The sequence below is a fragment of the Danio rerio genome, chromosome 4 (assembly GCF_052040795.2).
Source record: "Danio rerio strain M-AB ecotype USA chromosome 4, GRCz13ab, whole genome shotgun sequence".
Lineage (NCBI taxonomy): Eukaryota > Metazoa > Chordata > Actinopteri > Cypriniformes > Danionidae > Danio > Danio rerio.
This window is the reverse complement of record NC_141024.2, coordinates 62723130-62747592: the sequence shown is the minus strand read 5'-3', so window position 1 is coordinate 62747592 and position 24463 is coordinate 62723130. Positions and strand designations below refer to the sequence as shown.

The 24463-nt window shown below is 36.8% G+C and overlaps 1 protein-coding gene and 1 long non-coding RNA gene across 5 annotated transcripts in view; one reads left to right on the top strand and one right to left on the bottom strand.

Annotated features, from left to right (window-relative positions):
• LOC148682305 (uncharacterized) overlaps window positions 1-24463 on the bottom strand; it is a 152546-nt gene that overhangs the window by 49095 nt on the left and 78988 nt on the right. The gene's annotated exons all lie outside the window — the stretch shown is intronic.
• LOC110438418 (NLR family CARD domain-containing protein 3-like) lies at window positions 1473-23933 on the top strand. 4 transcript variants are annotated; one of them, XM_087249789.2, is made up of 12 exons: window positions 1473-2227; window positions 7742-7792; window positions 8123-8227; window positions 8813-8897; window positions 11348-11543; window positions 12107-13880; window positions 15715-15888; window positions 16003-16176; window positions 18485-18658; window positions 19844-19890; window positions 20388-20591; window positions 20701-23933. In XM_087249789.2, exons 2-12 carry the CDS (start codon window positions 7749-7751, stop codon window positions 20742-20744), a joined length of 3021 nt encoding a protein of 1006 aa, XP_087105915.1. In that variant the 5' UTR covers window positions 1473-2227; window positions 7742-7748; the 3' UTR covers window positions 20745-23933. The 4 variants fall into 4 exon arrangements, with proteins under 4 accessions (XP_087105915.1, XP_087105914.1, XP_087105913.1 ...); XM_087249788.2 differs by having other exon boundaries at window positions 7681-7792; XM_087249787.2 differs by having other exon boundaries at window positions 20388-23933.

Sequence of the window (24463 nt, the reverse complement as noted above, 5' to 3'; positions counted from 1 at the left end):
CTGCAGTTACCCATACTAGTTATGACTTCGAGGCTGGATTACTGTAATGCTCTATTTGCTGGCTGCCCAGCATCCTCTATTAACAAACTTCAATTAGTACAAAATGCAGCAGCCAGAGTTCTTACCAGGTTTAGAAAATATGATCATATCACCCCAATTTTATCCTCCTTACACTGGCTGCCTGTTAAGTTTCGTATTGAATTTAAAATATTACTTCTCACCTATAAAGCTCTAAATAATCTAGCTCCTGTTTATCTAACCAACCTTCTGTCTCGCTACAATCCAACTCGCTCTTTAAGATCTCAAAATTCAGGGCTTCTGGTAGTACCTAGAATAGCAAAATCAAGTAAAGGAGGTCGAGCCTTCTCTTTCATGGCTCCTACACTCTGCAATAGCCTTCCTGATAACGTCCGAGGCTCAGACACACTCTCCCAGTTCAAAACTAGATTAAAGACCTATCTGTTTAGTAAAGCATACACTCAATGCATCACCTAGCGGGTTCCACACTGGCTTCTGCATCTTGCTTATATACACTATGAACAGCAGCTACGCTAATTATTCTCTTTATTCTCTATTTTCACCTGGGGATTCTCATCCCGAGGTCCTCAGATTATGCGGAGTCACTGATTGGATCCAAGACCAGCGACGAGATGATCCCAAGGTTTTCATATCCGTGACCAGGCCATATCCTGAGCTGCTGCGACTCTGATGGTCATGGGGAGTGGAGAACATGAGTCTGATTCCAGCGATGCTCCAGGGACAGACGAGTCTTCGCTGAGGCCATCTTCCAGCCTCCACCGCGGTGACTGAAGCTGTGCACAAGACTTTTGGCCTGCGGAGAAATTAAAATGGTCGTGCCGAACTGAGTCTGGTTCTCTCAAGGTTTTTTTTCTTCACTCCCATCAGGTAAAGTTTTTTTTCCCTCTCCGCTGTCGCTACTGCCTCGCATGGTTCAGGATTGGTAGAGCTACGCATCGATGAATTTGCTCTTCAGTGTTTGAACTCTCAGTAATGATTAAATCACACTGAACTGAGCTAAACTGAACTGAACTGAACTTAAACACTAAAACCTAAACCACACTGTTCCAGTTACTATGACCATTTATGTGAAGCTGCTTTGACACAATCTACATTCTAAAAGCGCTGTACAAATAAAGCTGAATTGAATTGAATTGAATTCAGTCTGTATCACCATATAACACGAGGGATTTTCTATCAAATAGAAACATTACTTCATTATACAAAATATTTCAATATATATTTCAATATATATATATATATATATATATATATATATATATATATATATATAATATATATAATATTGAAATATTTTGTATTATGAAGTAATGTTTCTATTTGATAGAAAATCCCTCGTGTTATATGGTGATATAACACCATAATTTATAACACCATAATTTTTTGAAAGGAGAAGTCCACTATTTCAGTCCAAATAGTGGACTTCTCCTTTCAAAAAATTAACCGTCACTCTCGAGGCTCTTCACCACCAGTCCATGACGATGTCCTTGTCAATGACGTCACCAGAGGGCTTTTATTTATGATTATTAGTTTAAAATAAATTATTAAACCATAACAACATGTTAATGCACAGTCTAAATAAGTTGGTTATTTTATTTATTTCACAAAATAGTTTGTCAAAATTTTTAAACATTGAGTATGTATAAACTAGGCCCATAAGTTATATGCTAATAAACCTGCATGAAAAAAAATCCCATCATAATGTACACTGATTAAGTTTTTGACCACAGCATTCATTTTATTAGGTTTTGACTCAAAAAGACTTTGTCTCTCTGTGTTATCGCTTATAATTATTTTATAATCTTTACTAAATAATTATGTTATGATTCAAAAATTATAGAACCATTTTATTCAAAAATGTTCTTTGCACTCAAAGGGTTCTAAATGGAACCAATTTTTGGGTAAAAGGTTCTACTCGCCAAGTATAAAACCCCAAGGTTCTATATAGAACCTCAAGGAACCTTTTTTTTAAGAGTGTAGAAAAGGTTGTATTTATAAAACTGCAGTCTTTTTTAGATCTATATGGGTTTCAAGAAGTGTTCCAGTCTGGTTGTGGCAGTAATGCACCTTCCAAGTTGAGTTCCTGACAGGCAATAAACCAGGAAGAAGAAGAAAGGGAAGAAGAACTGAAACAGTCAAAGAGCTCAGATTGTGTTTCTTCTGGACAAGAGTGCCTGCACTTTTGCATGTAAGTTTGATACTTCTACCATTACGCTTATTTGTGGAAATGATGAAGGGATTTTAAACGTGTAAGTGTGATTTGATTTAAATGTTTGTCTGATCTTGATGCTCAAGCACTGTCTCAAAGCCTCAAACACTGTTTAATCAAAGTGTAAAAACATGGTCATTTCAACACTGTGTCTGAACACTTTATTTCTTAATGTTATGAAAGTGTTTTTAATCATTAATATCATGTTCACTCCATAAATCAGCACAAAATATAACTTTAAATTTACAGTTATGAAATTGAAAGAAAAGTTCAACCAGCCCTAACAGTTAAACAGGAAGAAAAACTGCTGGCGTTCCTTAAAATGTATTTTACTCTTAAATGTCAGCAGACATTTTTACTACCAACTAACAAACTAAATATATAAATGAGTAATTGGCTTAACCTGATCTTATCTTAATAAACTACATATCATACATCAAATGTGAAATATGAGGTGTCAGAGTTCCGTATAGATCCGTGTAACGCTTTGCAGTGCTTTGTTTAATTCACACCATCAAAATTAAACAAATGAAAAATGCATTTCAAACTTTCATTTTTCATTTTTCTGAGTACTTCAACAACGGATAATTGTCACTCGGTTTAATTTTCGATTCTACAAGTTTGTGTTGTTGCATTTGAATCTGATCTCAGAACAAACTTTAAATAATGACACATTATTGTGATTTTTCCATTTTACTTTTCTGCGCTCGTAGTCGGGCCATACCATTGCTGTTGGAAGGTTGTGGACTTCTGCATTAGTGCGCAAACCAGCAGATACCATAGTAAAATAGCACACTATCGTGTTATTTTTGAGATTTACGCTTTTGCATTGATTTTGTGTGTAATCTACTCACACGAATACTTAATTCATGCAGATAGTGTAAATCCAGCATAAGACCAGTCACCAGCAGAAAAAGAATCAATCTGACAATGAAATATGATGACTTTTCTAATCTGTCACTCATACTCACATAACATGTAGCAGGGTGTCCGCGGGGTCTTAAAAAGTATTAAAAATTAATCAATTAAGAGGAATTTAAGGGCCTTAAAAGTACTATATATGCTATTTTGCAAGGTACTACATTTTGTATAATTTTCAATTATATAACGTATGGCTGTACACAGCAAATTTTAGATAGTAGATTTAACTACCTTAGAGTTAAAATTAACACTCCCTCATAGTTTATATGGGAACCACTATAAGTGTTAAAAATAACACTTTTAAAAGTGTTAACATTGTCAACACCAAGAGAGTGTTAATTTGCAAACTCTTATTGTGTAAAATATCTGTTAAATTTCCGAAAAAATACCAGCAGCTGTGGTTGCCAGAATCTTTCTGTGAAAAACATGGAAGTTTTATATAACTGTACAAATTTACAAAAAAATAACCATATTTCATGAACTAATACAATGTTCAGTTTACAAAATCATAGCTTAGTGCACAAAAATGTAAAGTCTTTAGATGCAATAATGTTTTCATGTGTGATTGCAATTAGCAAACAGATTTTGACTGCATTAGTAACTACACAGTTACCTTTAAACAAAAGAAGATGCAGCATAACATCGAATACTCTCAGTTCATCTTGGACTTGAACAGAGACGCTATTATCCTCCACAATGGTGACACAAAAACCGTTTTGCTGTTTTTCTTTTTTTTTTTTCATTTTTAGATTTTACAGAAAAATACCAGCAGCTGTGTTTTCCAGTAATCTGCTGTTTTTAACATTCATAAATTCAGTTTACAGAATATTTCTGTTAAAAGCACATTCAACAGTTTGTATTTTTTATTGAACTCAAACTGCAAATTTTAGATTTGGTAGATTTAACTACCTTAGAGTTAAAATTAACACTCCCTCAGTGTTTATATGGGAACCACTATAAGTGTTAAAATAACATTTTTGAAAGTGTTAAAATTTTTAACACCCAGAGTGTTAATTAGCAAACTCTTATTGTGTAAAATATCTGTTAAATGTATGTCAAAATACTGGCAGCAGTGGTTGCCAGTAATCTGCTGTTTTCAACATTTTACATACGTAAATTCAGTTTCCAGAATATTTCTGTTAAAAATACATCCCATAGTCTGTATTTTTCATTCGAACACACGTAAGCCTTAAATTCCAGAGCAAAATCCTAACTAGTGTCCTCACTACAGAGGGCTGAACACTCAGACAGTGATGAAGTTAATGAGACAATTAAGTGTCTTATTAAAGGAGGATTGAGAATTGTTGATGAACAACAGTTAACAAGCAGAATCACTGAAGGACAGAAAAACACAAGCCAAAACCAAAGATGAAATCAACTGAGAAAAAAAAACTCTAAATAAAATAATAATCAATAAAAATAAAACAAATTACTCAATAAAAAAAAATATTTGTCAACATCTTTAAAAAAAAAAACTCATCACATTAAACAACTTATCATGGAGCTTCACCTATTACTGACGTTTGACTTTATTTCTGTCATGTGAACAAAAGTTCTGTTGTTCATTTGAAGTCACCATGATGGAGGACAGAGTCTACTTTAGTCAGGCTCTTCAACTTCTTACTTTAAATGTCTTTTATTTTGGCTGCTATAGTTAGTGTTAATCACACTTTTTAAACATATAGCATAGAAAGCCAAAAGAAATTAAAAGTGTCAGTCTGAAGAGATTATTTATGAAATCATAGCCATCCTTTCCTGCTTGTTTTTTAATTCAGTGTCATATTAATTATGTGTGAGAAATAAATAATATACATAAATGAAACCACTGAAGCTCCAACAATTAATGACTTTATAACAGGTTATTAAACACCATTTACAATAAGAATGTTTGATCTCTGGCAGAACTTAAAAACACCCAGACATCAACAATTAGTCTTTGAGTCTCAATGATGGTGACAAACAAAAAAATACAAATCAAGTAAAAAAAAAAACGCTACTGAAATATCACCTCCCAAAAACAACACAAAATAAAGGAAAAGAAAGAGATTGTAAGAACATAAAGCTGCATAATTTATTCATGCTGCAATGCATGCTGGGAGCTTTGTACTATGCTGGCACCCAGCATGCATTGCGGCATGAACTATGCAGCTTTTTTTTTTTTAGCAACCATGGTTGAGGTTCATGTCCTGATTCTTGATGTCTGTGTGTCATAATGCACAAGCTGGAGCTTGACTGTGTAGTGCATGACACTAATTATTAATTGCATCCTAATTGTTTGTTGAATTTTCTATGAAGAGCAGCAGACTGCCAGTAGTATTGTCCCATGCAGCTTTAATACAACTATATTTGAATATTTTCATGTATCAACTTAATAAACACCTGAAATTAAGTCTATAACAATTAAGCTTAAACAGTATAATTTCTCTTGACCTTTCTTGCTATAGCTGATGAGTTTTAGAAACACAGTTATAGCAGTCATAGAAACATTAGGATATAAGAGTAAAGCTTCAAGAGCTCAAATAAGCAGCCTCTGATCTCTATGATGGTGAGGTCAAATTAAATATTTTTAATAAAAAAAATATAAACCTCTGTTCATTGTCAAATATTCTTACAGAAATGAAGTCAAACTGTAATCAGTGAAGCTGCTTATGCTATTATTTAATGGAGTTGTTTAATCCTCTGTTTTAATTCAGTTGGTTTGGTGTGAGGCTGTGTCTGTAGTTTTATTTCTTCCTTCAATTTCTTATTCCTTCAGTGATTGTGCTTGTTAACAGCAGGTGTTCAACAGCAGGTGTCTGAATTCACTTATTTGTGGTCATTCCCTCTGTCTAGTGGACTAAACTAATTGACTAATTTAAGGGCCAGGTGAATGAGGGTGTGGCGAGATTTCAGACACTCTGATTAGTTTCTCAAATATAAGGGTTTTCTACAAAGGTAGATACATGTTACTCTGTGTGACAAGGAGGCAAATCAGCTTCTAACGCCGAGAGGGTTATTTTACCTTTATCTAATTCTAGAATTTTAACACTTTACTCTGAATTACCACAACACTTGAAATTTAACACCAATGAATTTGCTGTGTATGGGAGTGCCTGAACTTAATCTGCAAATATTGAGATGTATTTTATGAGATAGATAAAATCCTCCTGCGTTTCACTGTTTTGTTTACAGCAGTAACCAAGGCAACAGCCCTATTTCTGCGGGTCTACAGGCGCCCCTTGTTGAAAGACAGTCAATTAGCATTTTTATTCACTGATTAAACACAGAGCCAAAACACGGTCAATTTAACACACTGTCAAAAAAAAACTCACATTTTTTAATCCATTGAAAATTTTTGTGCTCTTCTATATGAGACTGACTCGATAATTTTAGCTCATTGAGCACAAAATAAGCTTTAAAAAGAGAGTCAAGAAATCGAAAGTGAAAGCACAGCTTTTCGTAAACAAAAGAAAAGCGGATGATCCTTAAACTGCATTTCACTGGTAATGTTTTAATAACTGCTAAGTCAGTAAACAAATAATTAGTACAATTTTGATAATTAGTTGGCTAAAATGGAAGTTATGGTGACAAATAATATGCACATATCAAATGTGAAATATATTTTTATCTTATCTAACGAATTCAGGGTTTAACGCTAAGTATTTTTTCTAGTCGGCCAGTGGTTTAGATTTTTATTTGCCCTGCCAGAATATTTTTGGCCACATAAATAAAAAAAAATAGCTATCCTTCAGCCACATGTTTTAAATAATGTGTCAAAAGCCAAACATACATACACTTTTCGATCAGCTGTATACATACACTTTTTTAAATTAAGCATAATGTTTCTTTAAATACTTTAAATAACGAACAATTAAAAAAAAAATACAATTTTGATGTTACTACATTTTTCAAAGATCTTGAAAAACAATTGTTAAATATTTTGAAATGTTGATAAATGTATAATGAGTAAAACTTGAATTGTTCTGCAAACAAAAAAATTGTGTTGAAAATGTGCAGGTATTTGATTATTATTTAACAAAAGGTGGCTCACTTAGCTGACTTTATTAATAAATTAATACAAATCAACATTCAGTCAGATAAGAGGAACCTGATAAGCAATATGATGTTCACAATTTCACAGAGAATGTAGCATTTAAAGGCTTAAAAGCACAAATGTTTCTTGATTCTAAGACTGTATGTGCACGCAACTGATGAATAATCACAGGCAAATTAAACTTCAGTGACAAGACAGCACTGTAATGATCAGTAATGATCCTGTCTACTGTGCTGAACATCTCGCATGCTGGCCCCAATCCTTATTGTTTCGCCCTGCAACTGCATTAGTGTTAAGAGTTTTTCCAGTAGAGTATATTTATCTGCTGTAAAATGACTGAAAGTCAGTTTGTTGTGTCCCTCATCATGTTGTCTGTTTCAGTGCGGTGTTGTAAGTGAAGTGAGCATTAATTATATGCTTTGTACTATACTCACTATAAAGTGTGCTGTTCTTCATCTCAGTATATTGTCATCTCCAGATGATGGTCAGCGGCTGATTGTTTCCTCAAAGCTCTGCTAATGTCTGCTTTGGTGTTTTAGCTGCAGTATGGCAGAGGAGCGAGTAAAGGACTCTCTCTCAGAGAAACACAGGTATTGACTCTGTTTTTACACCATTATTTCAACACTTTCTCTGAAGAACAAACACCAACAACAATGCACTTATTTGTGTTGCTATTGCCTGATCAAATGATGGAAAAAGCTTCAGTTTACAGCTTCAGCAAATGTGTTTAGATCATTCTAGATTACAGACAGCTCGATCTGGAGTCATATTTACCGAAGCTCAATATGTGTAATTTTTACCCATGATTCCTGTGTAGCAGACCTGATCAGACAGATCTTCAGCCAACAATTAGTTTGTGCTGAATTAAACTACACAAACTCATAAAACTCCTAATTCCTCTGGTGTGTTTGTGTGTTCAGTGTGAGATCAGGATCATGTGTGTCCAGCTCTGTGTCACTGAAGAGTGATTGGTCTAAAGGCTATCCACCAGAGTTCAGTGGGGAAACACCATCATCTGCACAAAGGTATTGTGTGTTTTACATTATTAGTCACATCAACAGTTTTGTGTAAACCAACAATTCAGTTAAGAGAATCATTCCTGAATTAATCATTTGTTTATATTATCCAAATGACTTTGTTGATTCATTAAGACATTTACAGACACCTGGCTTCTTATTCAGAGCATCTTTCAGTCAATATTAATATCAGATTTCTGTCAATTATTTCATTTGTGGAACATGAAAGATGTTTTGAAGTAGTTTATAACCATATTGTTTTGTAAGTATATCTAAATAAAGGTCAAACTTTTGAAGCAAAATGTAGCTGTGTAGTTTTGTAGCTAAAAGTTTGTGTATTAATGAACTGTAACTCAAATATTTCTTTTAAAGCTATTTTCTAATAATGACTTTGTGGTTAACAGGTCTTTCTAATGACAGTGGCAATTGTCTGTGATTTCTCAGCTAAACGTAACATGTAACAGAAAACTCAAGTAACAAATCTGTCCACTTGTCTCCTTATTATGAGCACTACATGTATTATTTTCAGTGTTTGTAAGATGTCTGTTTGTTTGCCTCTAAATGTATTGTTACAGTAGTTTTATTTTTTAACAGTGTTAAATATGAGTTACCAGATTCAGGAGATGAGACTTACAGGAGACACAACAATTTCACAGACAATCTCCAGTGGATCTTCCAGGTGTGAAAAATCTCATTTATAATAAACAAATTAAATAAAAAATAGTTAATTTAAAAAATATACTGCTTAATTAAAATGTTGAGCAGTTAATTTGTTAAGTAATCATTGACTCCAGTTCATTGAATTCTTATAAAATAATGCACAACTGTGATACTCGTGGAGTCTCCGTTACACCTCTGTGTGCATTATTTTCTAATAAATGAACGGATTAGCCAATTATTCTGCATATCCCACCATGTCATTGTTGTTTAATAGATGTCCAAATGAGGATGGCTTGACTAAAGGCTAAGTTTGAGCTTTGGTTAAATTCTAACAGTAGTCCAAATCTAGACTAGTCATCAATACAAAGATTAGACAGACTTCACACATGTAGTCTTTCATTTATGTGTATTTGACTAGTCTAGTTTGTGCTGTTCTTTTATGACTATTACATTTTCACTGACAGATAAATGTAAGCCTTGTTTTAGCCAAAACATCAATGTTTAGTTGTCTATTAGTGTTTAAACACACACAAATTATTAGTTATTTTAAACACACAAAAAACATGCTCTCTGAGATGCTGATGTTTCCACACTTAAAGCCACTGTTCAGATGTTGTATTACAGACATTTGACATATTTTTGTCCTCAAACAGCTTAAAACAAATCCTTATCTTACAAATCCACTGCACACCCTGAATTGTTGATCAGGCAATAAAATAAAGCACAGTCCCATAGTATGATGTATTATAATGTATTTTCAATTGTTCAGTAGTTTGTGCATGAAAAGCTTTATGCAAATGAATGTTTGGTAACGCTTTATAATAACTCCACACTATGAACCATTTATTAAGCATTGGCAAATAGTGAATTCATTATCTGTTAAGCATTAACTCTACATTACTAACATTAGTAAACAGTTTTTAACTGCAGCTACAAATTGTAACGACCGGGTGGAGTGACAGATACAACAGGAGGTAAGATCCAATTTGCAGGTTTATTCAGCGTCAGGCAAGCAGTGGTCAAATCAGGTACAAACAGGTATGTGCAGGCAAATCCAGAATCGTAGTCAATATACAAGCAATAGGTCATAAGGCAGGCGGCTAAACAGGATAACAAGGAATACCAGGCTAGGGTTTACACACGGAGAAACAAAACAGGGAGAAATGCGTTGTAATGTCACTGGTCAGTCTCTGACAAGGTGCAGCTGGTGAGTGCAATCAAGCTAGATGTGTGAGCATGGGTGTCTTGGAGCAAAGCATGTATGAAAATGTAGTCCTGGGAAATGCGGAAGTGTAGTACTGGTGTTCGTGTGAGAACCAGCGATCTCTAGAGAGAGCGATCGCTGGTTGTGTAACACAAATGCTCTACTCTTGACTTACAACCACATGTATAATGTGCTTAATACTTGTATTTTCAGACTTTGTAAATGATTTATTTTTAATTACTAAATTAAGTATTGCATTACTTACAAAACAGTAATTTAAGAGAAGTTTACGATCATTCAGAATGAGTTAGTAAATGATTAATAAACTATTGAAATTAACATTTATAATTCTTATTATTCAGGAATATAATAATGGTTCATTTATATGTTAATAAATGCTTTGTTTAACTCAATTTCATGCAGTTTTGTGACCTAATCTAAAGTGAGGACTATTTATGCTTTATAAATCCCTTATAAATGACAATTAAAGGCTGTTTAATTCTAAACAGGAAAAAAAGAAAATAAACGGCTTTATTAATTTCTATTTGTTTAAAAACACACAAATAAAACTGTACTTAAAAAAAAATCTTTGCAACCTTATCTAAAATAAAATTACTGTACAGTTTAAACATTGCATCCTAATATATTGTTAAATTATTAAATTGTTGTTGTTTTTCCCTATTTGATAGGGAACTTTACAGTAATTTTACTTTTTAGAGAAGATTGCAGATCTATTATTTATCTGATACCAACCCTTTAATGGTCATTTATTAGGGATTTATAAAGCATAACTAGTACTCACTTTAGATTAGGTCACAAAACTGCATGAAATTGAGTTAATAAAGCATTTATTAACATATAAATTAACTATTACTATATGCTTGAATAATAAAATATAGAAACGGTGATTTCAATAGTTTATAAATCATTTACTAACTCATTCTGAATGATCTTAAAAACCACCAACTACTTGTAAATACAAATGGTTTGTAAATAATGCGATACTTAATGAAAATAAATCATTAACAAATCATGAAAATACAATTATTAAGCACAATATAAATATGGTTGTAAGTCAAGAGTAGAGCATTTGTAGCTGCAGTTCTAAACTGCTTACTAACGCTTATTAATGTAGAGTTAATGCTTAACAGGTAATGAATTCATTAGATGCAAATGCTCAGTAAATGATTCATAGTGTGTAGTTATTATAAAGTGTTACCAAATGTTTTGGTTAAATGTTGTTCTTCTTGTTTCTTCACTCATAGAATCTTGAGAGCAAAATGTTCAGATTTCTGAAGAATGAACTGGAGAAGTTTAAGAAAATCTTACAAGACGAAAACAGTGAAGAGTTTGTAAAGGACTTTAATGGGAACAGAAGCAGAATCACAGAAGCAGCTCTTGATCTCACACTCTTCTTCCTGAGAGAGATGAAGCAAGATCAAGCTGCTGATACTCTCCAGGGTAAGAGACTCATGGATAGACCCACACAAAACCTGCAGATTTCCACAGATGTTTAGCCCATCATTGAGTTTATTTATTTACTTGTGTGCATTTTTATTTATTCAGTTTTTTTATTAATTTCAGTAATATTGTTGACTAATATGAAAATGTTCATATAATTTATTTACAGTGCAGTTTGTAAAGTCATATTTTCTGTCTTTTAGTAGATCTGTTATATGAGACACTTGCTTTGTTTAGCAATTAAGTGGATCTAATTGGATTTGTATTATAAACATTACATATTATTGAATATTCTTATTTTAAGTTTTATTCTTATTTAAGTTAAAATGGTGTTATTTTTTATTTATTATTTTATATATTTAGTTTTTATTCATGACAATCCCAAAGTTATGATATTCCCAAAATCATTCCGCAGTAATCTGCAGATATTTTACAAAATTCTCCACAGAAATATCAAAAAATGTCTGAAAGTTCTGTCTGGCCCTACTCATGGCGCTCTGTCAGACTGTCACTTACAATTAAGTCAAGACTAAATCTCTCTGTTTCTTTGCTCCTGTGTTTAGGTGAGCTGTTCTTCATTAATCAACTTAAATGTAGCCTGAAGAAGAAATATCAAAGTGTGTTTGAAGGAATTGCTCAGCAAGGAGACTCCACACTTCTGAATAACATCTACACAGATCTCTATATCACTCAGGGTGCGAGTGAACAGGTCAACACTGAACATGAGATCAGACAGATTGAAGCTGCTTCCAGACATCATCAGTCACTAGAGATACAGGTTGAATGCAAACATTTGTTTGAAGCAACTAAACAAGACAAACAGATCAGAACTGTCCTGACAAAAGGAGTTGCTGGCATCGGGAAATCAGTCTCAGTGCAAAAGTTTGTTCTGGATTGGGCTGATGGAAAAGAAAATCAAGACATCAGCTTCATATTTCCTCTTCCATTCAGAGAGATGAACTTAAAGGAGAAAGAAAGACAAAGTTTAAAAGACCTCATAACTCAGTTTTTCCCAGAGACTAAAGGACTGAACCTTACAAGAAGCACACGATTCAAAGTCCTGTTCATCCTTGATGGATTGGATGAATGTCGTCTTCCTCTGAACTTTGCTGGTAATGAGACGTGTCGTGATGTATCTTCAGCAGTCTCTCTGGATGTTCTCCTGACGAACCTCATCAAGGGAAATCTGCTTCCTTCTGCTCTCATCTGGATCACCAGCAGACCAGCAGCTGCCAGTAAGATTCCTGCTGACTGTATCGACCGGCTGACAGAGATACGAGGATTCAATGATGCCCAAAAGGAGGAGTACTTCAGAAAGAGACTCACAGATCAGAATCAGGCCAGAGAAGTCATTGATCACATTAAACAGTCAAAGAGTCTCTTTATTATGTGCCACATCCCAGTCTTCTGCTGGATTTCAGCCACTGTTCTTCAGAACATACTGAAACTGAAACACAGGGCTCATGCTGAAACACTGCAGGAATCTCCCAAGACTCTGACACAGATGTACACACACTTTCTCCGCTTTCAGATCCAGCAGAGCAGAAGAAAGTATGATGGAGAAAACACAGCAGATGTCTCCTGGGATCCAAAGCTCATCCTTTCGCTGGGGAAACTGGCCTACCAGCAGCTGGAAAGAAACAATGTGATCTTTTATGAGAGCGATCTGAAAGACTGTGGCATTGACGTCTATAAGGCATCGGTGTACTCAGGCATGTGTACCCAGATCTTTAAAGAGGGGACGGGAATCATTCTTGGTACCATGTACTGCTTTCTTCACTTGAGCATTCAGGAGTTCATTGCAGCCCTTTATCAACATCTGATTCTAAACAAGAAGCATGAATGGTTTTTTATACAGATAAGCAAAAATAAAGGCATGCTTGATTTTCTGAAGACTGCAGTGGACAAGGCTCTGGAAAGTGAGAATGGACATCTAGACCTTTACCTTCGCTTCCTTCTCGGTCTGTCACTCCAGTCCAATCGACAACTCTTACAAGGCCTGTTGACACAGCAGGATGACAGAGACCAGAGCAAAGAGGAAATAATTGCCTACATCAAGCAGAAACTTGAAGGGAATCTGTCTCCAGAGAGATCCATCAATCTGTTCTACTGTCTGAATGAACTGAACGACCAAACTCTGCTGAAAGAGATTCAGTCTCACCTCAGTAGAGGAAGTCTGTCATCTGCTCGCCTTTCACCTGCCCAGTGGTCTGCTCTGGTCTTTGTGTTGTTGACCTCAGAGGAGGAGCTGGAGGAGTTTGAGCTTCAGAAATTCCAGAGATCAGATGAGTGTCTCATCAGACTATCAGCAGTCATCAAAACCTCCAAAAGAGCTCTGTAAGTCCTTATTTCTTTCATCTAAGAAATAGACATTTGCTGATATTAAATAATACAATATATCATGTTAATGAACATACACAATATTGATATTGTCTGCACTGCAGAATACTGTGACTAATTGTTTATTATTTTATATTTAAAATTGTTTTTAATATTATTCAGATTAATATATTGGCAGTGGTTGTCTAAGTGATAGTTTACCAAACAATATAAATTTACTCATTTACTCACCCTCAAGGGGTTATAAACCTTTCTAAAAGTTGAACATGAAATAAAATATTTTGAAGAAAGCTGAAAATCTGTAACCATTGACTTACATAGCATTTGTTATCCTACTCTTTTACGAGAAGTGCCATGGGCTTTTTGATGACCACAGAGAGTCAGGACCTTGCTCAAAATAATTCCAAATTTCACTTTGAATCAGTTCTGTCCAAAACAACCCAAGCTCATTCTGGAAACATAGCCCCGCGGACGTTTCTGGAGACCGCGATTTACGTGGCCGGAGGTACGTAAGGCCGTGTTTAGTTTTTTTCCAGCGAACGCTGTGGGGCGGTGTGGAGCCGCTCCGCCCCTCCTCTTCGCGCTCGCCGGCCGACGGCTCGCCTCCGAGTGGAGGGCTTTCCCGATGCAACCAGTTTGTCCGCTTAGCTCACAGTGTTGCGTCGGCAGAGCGGAGGTCCCGGAGGAGGAGGAGCTGGCCGCGGGGACGACTACCGGGATCGAGTCCGGGGAACAGCAGGTTCCGGAAATCAGGTAAGACGAAAAACGAAATCCGAAAAATAAGGGCGAGAACGCGGCGGGATCCAAAAACGTGGTCGAAATCGAAGACGAGGGCTTTTGCTTTTTTTTTTTTTCTGGACGGCTTTTGCGAACCGTCGCTTGGGTTTAGGGAAGGAGGAGGAGGAGGAGGAAGAGGAGGGCGGCCGAGTCGGCCGATCCGGCGGCTTTTCGCGCGAGAACGGCGCGGGCGCGAATGGTGCGCGCTCCCGAGAGCATGTGTGTTTGGATATAGCTAAGTTTTCTGACCACACTTCATTATTATTGTTTATTTATTCGTTTGCTGGAAATTAGAACTGAATTTAGAAATAGTTTTGATACAAATCTGCGCCTAATAATGGAAATTAGTTAGATAGGCTAATCGATGTCTGTGCATACAACACGTTTCACTATCCATGAGAGTGAAAGTGAAAGTAAAGGCTGACTGGAGGAAGCTCATTCTCTCGGTGCAGATGCTCTGTTTAACTGTTTTCCCGCTAGTAACGCGTTCAGTTTTTCCACTTTCAAAGTCTGTCATGTAAAGATCAAATGCGCTATAGCACGATGCAACTAACTCTTAAAGGGAATGGGAGATGAGACTCTGATTGGTTTAGTCTCAAAACACACCTATAACTCATTAAGAGAATAAGCTCAACCTTGTTAGACCATGCACCATGGCGCAAGCTGGATTTCTTCATCTTTAAAATAGCAAAAGTGGATTCTGACACGCCCTTTATGCTTTGCACCCTGCACTTTGGACTTTGCACCTAGATTGTCAAAATAGAGCCCTCAGTTTGCTGTAGAAGAAGTGCTTGGCTCCCACACTGCCCCTATTGACGAGCACTCGTAAATACAGCTGTCATTTAAAAGTACTAAAGAAAAATTCTGAATTGTTTCATTTTGAGAGCTAGGGTGTCTCAAAACTTTTATAGTATCGGTATATCATACAACACTAGTGTTAGTATATACAACCATAAGGCTGAAAGCTGGTGTACACATTGTTTTTATGAGTAAGCATTGTTAATTAATGAGGTCCTAGGTGACAACATACATATTGTGTTTGTCCTTTAAACAGGCTACAGTGCTGTAATCTCACTGTTCAGTCCTGTGAGAGTTTGTCTTCAGCTCTTCATTTCTCAAACTGTGTGCTGAGAGAGCTGGACCTGAGTAACAATGACCTGCAGGATTTAGGAGTGAAGCTTCTCTCTGATGGACTGAAGTCTGTAAACTGTAAACTGGAGACACTGAGGTCTGAGTTTGAGCATCTGATTTATTGATTTGTTTCTGTTTGTTAATTTATTTTACATCAGATCAGTTACTTAAAATTCACACTGTTAATGCAATCTGTGTTCTTCTTTCTCAGATTTGCCATGTGTAATCTCACTGTTCATTCCTGTGAGAGTTTGTCTTCAGTTCTACAATTCTCAAACTGTGTCCTGAGAGAGCTGAACCTGAGTAACAATGACCTGCAGGATTCAGGAGTGAAGCTTCTCTCTGATGGACTGAAGTCTGTAAACTGTAAACTGGAGATACTGAGGTTAATTCCTTTCGCTAAACAGCAACTACAAAAAGTTACATATTGGGTTAACAAATATGGGATCCCTTTTCCACACTCATGAATACAAATGTATGTGTATAGACAAGGCATTTGCAATTTCGGTCCTGGAGGGCCAGTGTCCTGCAAAGTTTAGTTCCAACCCCAATCAGACACACCTGGGCTAGCTAATCAAGCTCTTACTAGGCTTTCTAGAAACATCCTCGCAGGTGTGTTGAGGCATGTTGGAGCTAAAATTTGCTGGGACACCGGCCCCCCAGGACTGAGTTTGGACACCCCTGGTATAGACAAATGTAATAAACCTTTTCACACATGTACAATCACACCAGTGTGATTGGCGTGTTCAGAACACACATTATCAACAGCTAAACTCAAATCTGACTGCACACGCTGCGGCACAGAAAGAGGTTTGCTGTGCTTGTCAAAAATCATAATTTATCTGTGCTTTCAAACCATCTAGGTTTCAGACATTAAAATACACACAACTACAAGCAAAACATACCATTTAAGGCTTGTAAAATACACGTGCAATAATACTTATTTTTCAATATAACTGGACGATGTGCTTTATTTACAAAAGATACACATTGTTTATGCTGATAAAATATTTTTTCTGTTCCTCTCCTGGATAAACAGTTTCTTACCTTCATGTATTTTGGAAGAAAATTAAGAATAAACATGTAGTAAATCCAGCAGCTCAGATCTCCCCTGCGGTTGTTGCTATAAGGGATATAGCTGAGATCGAAAGTTAACGAAAAGTATTTATATTATTTATTTAAATTATGCATTAATTGTATTTTATTAGCATCTACCCTTACCACAACCTAAACCCAACCCTCACAGTAATGTAATAATATTATTTATTGTACAGTGTCACAAAAATTATGCTATATTGATGCAAGTATCCTCAGCTGTATCCCATCTAGCCTTCACCATGCTGCAGGAGAGGGTGAAGTCTAGATGGGATACAGCAGAGGATACTTGCCTTAATATAGCATCATTTTATAGCATAATTTTTCTAGCAACAACAACGGCACCATTAAGAATACTAATATGATCATTAAGCTGTTTAAAAGACAATATATATGTTCTGCCACATATTTGGGAATAAGAGTAACAGAAATTTCACAATATAAATAAAACATTTGTCAATATTAAAAGAAAAAGGCAAAAAGAAACAAAATATGATATATCTATGATAGATGTTGGGGGCTGGAGGGTCACGTGATGAACTTGACGCGTCGTCATGGGAACTTGAGTACTTAAACTCACGTGTGAAAGGGTTGAAGTGTACAAGTGCGCATCAATCATTTTCATTCAGAAACATGAGTGACAATGTTCTGTTCCTGCAGACACCTGGGTGCTAAGGCAGAACTAATACAGGTAATGCTAAGCTGGAGCTAGCTAATGTTAACTTAGTATGTTTCATCCCAAACATAAGAGTTAGCATTGGTTATAATGTAATGTAAATGATATGACATAGTAACATATCTGATATTTGCACATTTAGGGAGCGTTACTAAAGTAAAGATACCTGATTAAACATTTTTAAACATTGATAGTATTTGAGTAAACAGCTGACAGTCATATAGCCAGCTGTAAACATGCATGTCGCTGCCAATTACCTAAAACATTTTTAAAGTTTTAATCTCTGTTAAAGTCAACTTAAATCATATTAAGATAAAACAGTATTAATGGGTTTGTGCACAAAATAACTTTGTTAATACCATTGAGGATTTTAACACACATCAACATCTAAAAGGTGTGCAATTTAGCTGACACTTAGATGAAGACTTCAGCTGGATTGATTAGTCTGCTATTCTGTTCAGATTCCGCTAAATGTTAAACTGCAGTGTCACATGTAACTTCACTTTCAATTTCTAAATGTCCACAACTTTATGCGATCTGTTGAAAATGATCTTTTGGATTATTATCCATCCTAAATTATTCAGTGGATTCTTTACAAAAGTACAACGTTAAAGATTGGAAAAATTAGTTTTAAGAATGCTTAATTCTCAATCCAAATCAATTACAGTTTTAAATGAATAATGTGTAGGATTATTTAGTCTTATTTAGTCTATTACTTAAGATCAAATCTATTTGCACTCTGTCTTGTCTTGGACTCAAACCTCATTAGAACTCATTTTGAGAACTCATTTTGAGAGCAAATCAGGATGTGTGTGTTCATCACTGCTGTTGACATGAGCCGAAACAGCAGTCAGCATCTTCACAACACAAAGAGATGTGTGATTGTCCAACTGTGTGATGTGGACTATTGCTGTGTTTGTAGATTGTCTGGCTGTATGGTGACAGAGGAAGGCTGTGGTTTTCTGTCTTCAGCTCTGACTTCAAACCCCTCACACCTGAGAGAGCTGGATCTGAGCTACAATCATCCAGGAGATTCAGGAGTCAAGCTGCTCTCTGAACAACTGGAGGATCCAAACTACACACTGGACAAACTCAAGTATGTGGAGCAGCACTGCCTTTTTTATTTTGAATACACTTTGATACTTTACTCCTTTTCTAGTCTCCAGATGTTACTCAAACCTGTTAAAATATTTCAGTGCACTGGGGCAGTTCTCACATTAACTGTGATATTATATCTCATATTAACACTGTACAGCTTTCGCATTTTAGTTGAGCAGTGAAACTAGTGCTGAAGAACTGGACAATATCAGGTCAGGTTTGTGTGTGAGAGAGAGAGAGAAAGGCTTTCAAGCAGGTATTGTGTAGTGATGGGAAGTTCGGATTATTTTACTGACTCGGATCTTTGAGTCTCGTTCATCAAGATGAATGAATCTTTTTTTGAGTCATTTCGTTCATTTGGTTCAATTTGCCAAAATGTTATTAAAATGTTACGAATTGCTTCCAAACATTGCTACAACTAGCCCAAAAGGTTGATTGCACGACAAATAAGTCATAAATAGATTACTATAAGGAGCCAGCACAAAATAGCACCTGCACAAATGTGCGCACGCGCGGATGAACAAATCACTCCCTGAGAGCACTCATAGTTCCTTTGACCAGTGTTTACTTGACCAGTGGTTCCCAAAGTGTGTAAAAACTGACCAGTGGTTCCTAAACTCAAGATGCACTTTTTCTGAAATCCTGGCTTTCTTAATACTACTTGTCCAATACTCCTCTGATCTGAGTCTTATAGTGTGGTGAAAGCCGCTTTGTGTGTGTGTGTGTGTGTGTGTGTGTGTGCGTGTGTGTAAATGTGTGTGTGTGTGTGTGTGTGATAAGCTGATTGTAATGAAGTTTACGGCCCTTTGGCCGCCGGGAAGAAGGAGGCGGAGAACCGACGGAGTTTTAAAATGATTTATTAAGAACTGTGACGGCAGCTCCTCACAGAGACTGCCGTCTCTAAACCAAAACAAACGGACGGCAGCTCCTCACGGAGACTGCCGTCAAACTGAAAGCAAAAGTAAAATAACATGCCCGGGCCCGGTCCTCTCTCGGCTTCCTCTGCCATCGGTCCTCCTTTTATGGTCCAGAGCTCCTTCCGTGGGATCCGAGGCAGGTGCGCACCGCACATGTATCCACTCACGCGGTGGCCTCACCCCGTTCCCACGGCTCTCGGCCACGCCCCCTTGCCACACTGATGTTTGTGTACTGACTGAATGTAAATCTGTGTGTGTGTTTACAGTCTGGATCATGGAGTACGCATGAGGATTACAGCAGGACCACGCAAATGTAGGACCACACACACACACACACTCTTACACACTCTCTCAAACACACAAACGCATGCACACGATCACACAATTAGACACACACACGCTCCCTTCTGTCTCTCTCAAATGCACACACACACACACACACTCAGACATCCACACACATGGATGCACCCTCTCTCACACGCACACACACTCACGCACACACACACTTTCTATCTCTCACACTCACACACACACACAGAGCAGTGAACACATGCGTGCACACACACACACACACACACCCTTTCTCTCTCATACAATCAGACACACACACTCACTCACTCAGACACACACACAGCAGTGAACACATGCACATACACACACACCCACACACACAGCAGTGAACACATGCACACACATACACTCTCTCACACACACACACCCTCTCTCTCTCTCTCTGACACACGCGCACACACATACACAATCAGACACACACACAGCTGTGGTTGTAAATGTGTGTGTTCTTGTGTTCAGATGTCTGTTTCCTCACTCTGGATCCAAACACAGCACACACTCGTCTCATTCTGTCTGAGAAGAACAGAAAGGTGAAGTGTGTGTGGGAGAAACAGCCGTATCCTGATCATCCCGACAGATTTAATTATTATCCTCAGGTGTTGTGCAGAGAGAGTGTGTGTGGTCCCTGTTACTGGGAGATTGACTGGAGTGGAGATGATCATGGTGTGTGTATATCAGTGTCATATAAGAGCATCAAGAGGAAGGGATATGGCGATGATTGTTGGTTTGGACGTAATGATCAGTCCTGGAGTTTGTTCTGCTTTCCCTCCAGATTCACATTCTGGCACAATAACACATGCACTGATCTCCCAGTGAAGCCGCTCAGCAGGAGAATAGGAGTGTTTGTGGATCACAGTGCAGGAACTCTGATCTTCTACAACATCTATAGAGACACAATGAGCCTCATCCACTCAGTCCAGACCACATTCACTGAGCCGCTCTGGCCTGGGTTTGGCTTTTATTCTGGATCATCAGTGAAACTGAGCTAAAGACTGACAAGAGATTTACCCAGAATCCTCTGTTGGAACAGTCAGTAGCAGTGTGTGTGTGTGTGTATGTGTGTGTGTGTGTGTGTGTGTGTGTGTGCGAGTGTGCATGTGTTCACTGCTCTGTGTGTGAATATATTGCTGTGTGTACGCGTGTGTGCATGTGTAGTGTGGGAGTAACTATGTTTGTGTATGTGTGTGTGTGAGAGAGAGTCTGTATTTGTTTGTGTGTACGCGACAGACAGTGTGTGTGTCCATCTGTGAAAGTCTGTCTGTGTGTGTGTGCGTGTCTCAGTCTTCATTAGTCTCATCATTGATGTTTATGAAGTGTCCTCTAGGATTGTTAGTTCTTGTTGACTCTCAGTGCATTAACTGATGTTCACAAGCACAACTGTGGATTAATAATGCTTCAGTAAATGTCTAATCACTGTCGTTCATCAGGAGTCATTAACTAGGATTAATAAATGCTCTACAAGATTGGTTCACTGTTATGAATTAACATTAACAACACCTTAATGTAGAATTTGAGCATAATAACACAAATACACCAATAGTGTAATAAATCCTTATCACATGTTGAGTTTTTCCATCACTAACACACAATTCATCACACAATTCCTCGTCTTCTCCGTCTCCTCTTTCTGTTTCTGCTTTGAGATTCTCATGAGGGTTTCAGCAGTTTTGCTGCAGAATTATGAGGTGTTGCTTCTCTTAATACTAAAGTTTCTGCAGGAAATCATAAAGAAATGTACTGAGTGACTAAAGATCAAGTATTAGTGTGAGTGAGCGTTTTAAAACAGCTGAAATAAAGTCTTAAACACACAAGACTGCTGCTCTCACATTCTCTTACTGTAATTATGCTCAATTTGTAGGTAAACTGTGAACTTTAAGCTTTACTAAGTAAAAATACTCTTTAAAAAAATGATAATAATCTCCCACATTCTGCTCCTGTACAGTATTGAACTCTTAAATCATGCTCAGTAATATTTGTGTCCAGTAGGGTTGGGCATCTAAGCTATAATGCCGATCCGATACGCATCTCGATACAAAGAATACGATCCGATATATTAGCGATACATTTGTGACATATTGCGATGCAACACGATACGATTCACACCCATATCACGATACGATGCGATATTTCAGCACTAATTAGATCAAGTTTATGAGATGATGTGAAAGAGGATGCTGTGCCATTGAATGAGTTTGATTATTTATAAACCAATAAAACCAAGACTTTTTTTTACAAACTGGCTCTTCTCTCAGAGCCAGAGTGTCAGTTTACAGTAGAGGGCCATTTTAGAACATATAGCACATATTATTTAAGTATTTTCAAGATAAACAGAATGTATAAGTGCAATATCAATTAAAAAAATATGTATATATTTGCACTCTTTCAACATAAATAAATTTAGCATTGCACAACAAGAATTGTGATTTAACTTTTCAACTATGAAAACAAGTTTTACAAAGATATTTTGCCACTGATTATTCAAAACTTAAGGTTGTGAACTAGCAGTGTTATGCTGCTTTGAAACATCACTGTCACTGTAAACAACAGGCTAATAAAAATATAACAAACCAGCAATCTTCTTGCTGTGAGGTGGTCAAACTACCCACTGTGCCACCGTGACACCCAATTATTTTTATCATTATTATTATTAATATTATTAATATTATAATTAAATAAAAATTAACAGGAGGAGGTGTTTAAAACCTTCGTTCTCCGTGACACTAGGCTGAATATCTTTGCAGATGAACAATGCAATAGCATTCGTTATTGGCGTAGAGCGAGCAGAAATGTTGCGCACGGAAAAAAAACTTGCAATGCTTTTCTCACCACTTTTGGAGCTGGTTGAAGCAGTGCGAAAGCCGGGGATGCAGAAACACTAGAAGATGCTTTCACAACACCGTGGCGCTGCTTCAAGTGAGATTTCAGATTAGTCATACTGCCCGCGTATTTTACAGATGCGCGGCACATTTTGCAAATTGCATCTGTCCTGTCATGTCATCCATCCTTAAATCCATAATGTTGCTTGCCATACTTTAGATTTAAAACTCAGTGGGGAATAAAATGTTTGTTTTGCTTCTCGCACTTTCTGAGGGCGCTCCACTAGCTTCATCCGCACACCTGATACACCGAGTTGTAGTGTGTGCACATCCGCAAATCCGTTGCTAAGGCTTACTTTATGTAGGTCGATTAAATTATGCGCCAAAAACAGGTTGACAACACTTGTTAATAAATAAAAAATACATTCTATATTAAAAATATAAGCTGTATCTCGGAAAAATCGATGCATCTCGCAAAAACCGGTGCATCTCGATTTGCTTCCAAAATTTCATTCATCCTCTGCTGCTCAACCGATGCACTCGCATCGTGCACGCGCATGACCGCGTATCGATACATATCGGTTAATCTTCCCATCCCTAGTGTCCAGTAATAAGCCTGTTACTCTTGACTGGATGAGGAGTTTCTCAGTGTTGGATTGACTAAAGTAGGAAAACACACAGTTTAGCTAAACCTTTCCTGCTGCGCTCAGAGAAATAAAGGCTTCTGCTCCATCAAGACCAACACAGAGACACTGAGGAGGAGCTTCTGAACACAGACCAGACGCTCTCTCAATCACAACACACACAGCACACACACACATTCAGCACGTCTGTGGTCACATCTGCACATTCAGGCACAGTTACACACACACACATCTCTGTGTGTATTCTAGTTCAGTTCAGTTATGGTGTCAATGTACATGGAGTCAGTCTACAGCAAAAGTTCTCTACAGTTGTATAGCCGCTGGGTTTTTAATGTGTTTATTTTACAGCTGTATTTCCTAGAACTAAAGTGTGTCTATATTTTATTTCTTATTTTATTCAGTAATTTATTTCTCATCTATAATCTTGTTGTTTTTTAAGGTCATGGGTGGTCGTATAAGCATTTCACTGGATGTTGTCGTGATGAAGAAAACTGAATTTTAATGTAAAGTCAAATAAGATATTGAAATAAAACATTTGAACTGAAGTTAAAGTCTTATTTTTTCTTGATTTTTCATCTTTATTAACACTTGATGTGATTCTCCCTTGTATATTCACTGGGTTCAGCTAATTTTGTATCTAACAGTAATATTCTGTGCTAGTTTTAGCATCCACTTTATTCAAACAATAGCCCTTGGTTAATGAGAATAAAATAGTACTACGCTGTATAAAGGGTTAAAATAATATTTCCAACAGCAGGAACATAATTTAGCATCGTATAAAAAAACCTAAAACTTTAGAACTTTAACTTTAAATCGGTTTATATCTGTAAACGTTTTAAAACAAACCTTTCTCCAGTTGAATCACAGCGCTGAAGCGGCACCGCCTGATGACGTCACATGCCGCGCCAAAATAAGTCTATTTTGTTTTGCTTTTTTGTCACTATTTGTTGCAGTCATGACTTATTGATACATTTTTCTCATGGTTTTCACTTTAACTATATCAGCTCTCTCTCACACAAACCATCTAAACAGTTTCTTAGATTTTTAAAGGTGTTAATAGATTATGGCAAGAGAA

Coding starts and splice junctions, on each gene's coding strand:
- LOC110438418 (XM_087249787.2), top strand. CDS start 7,749: ATGGCAGAGGAGCGAGTAAAGGACTCTCTCTCAGAGAAACACAG. Junction 13,881..15,714: donor AAAACCTCCAAAAGAGCTCT/GTAAGTCCTTAT, acceptor TCCTTTAAACAG/GCTACAGTGCTGTAATCTCA. Junction 19,891..20,387: donor TACAGCAGGACCACGCAAAT/GTAGGACCACAC, acceptor TCTTGTGTTCAG/ATGTCTGTTTCCTCACTCTG.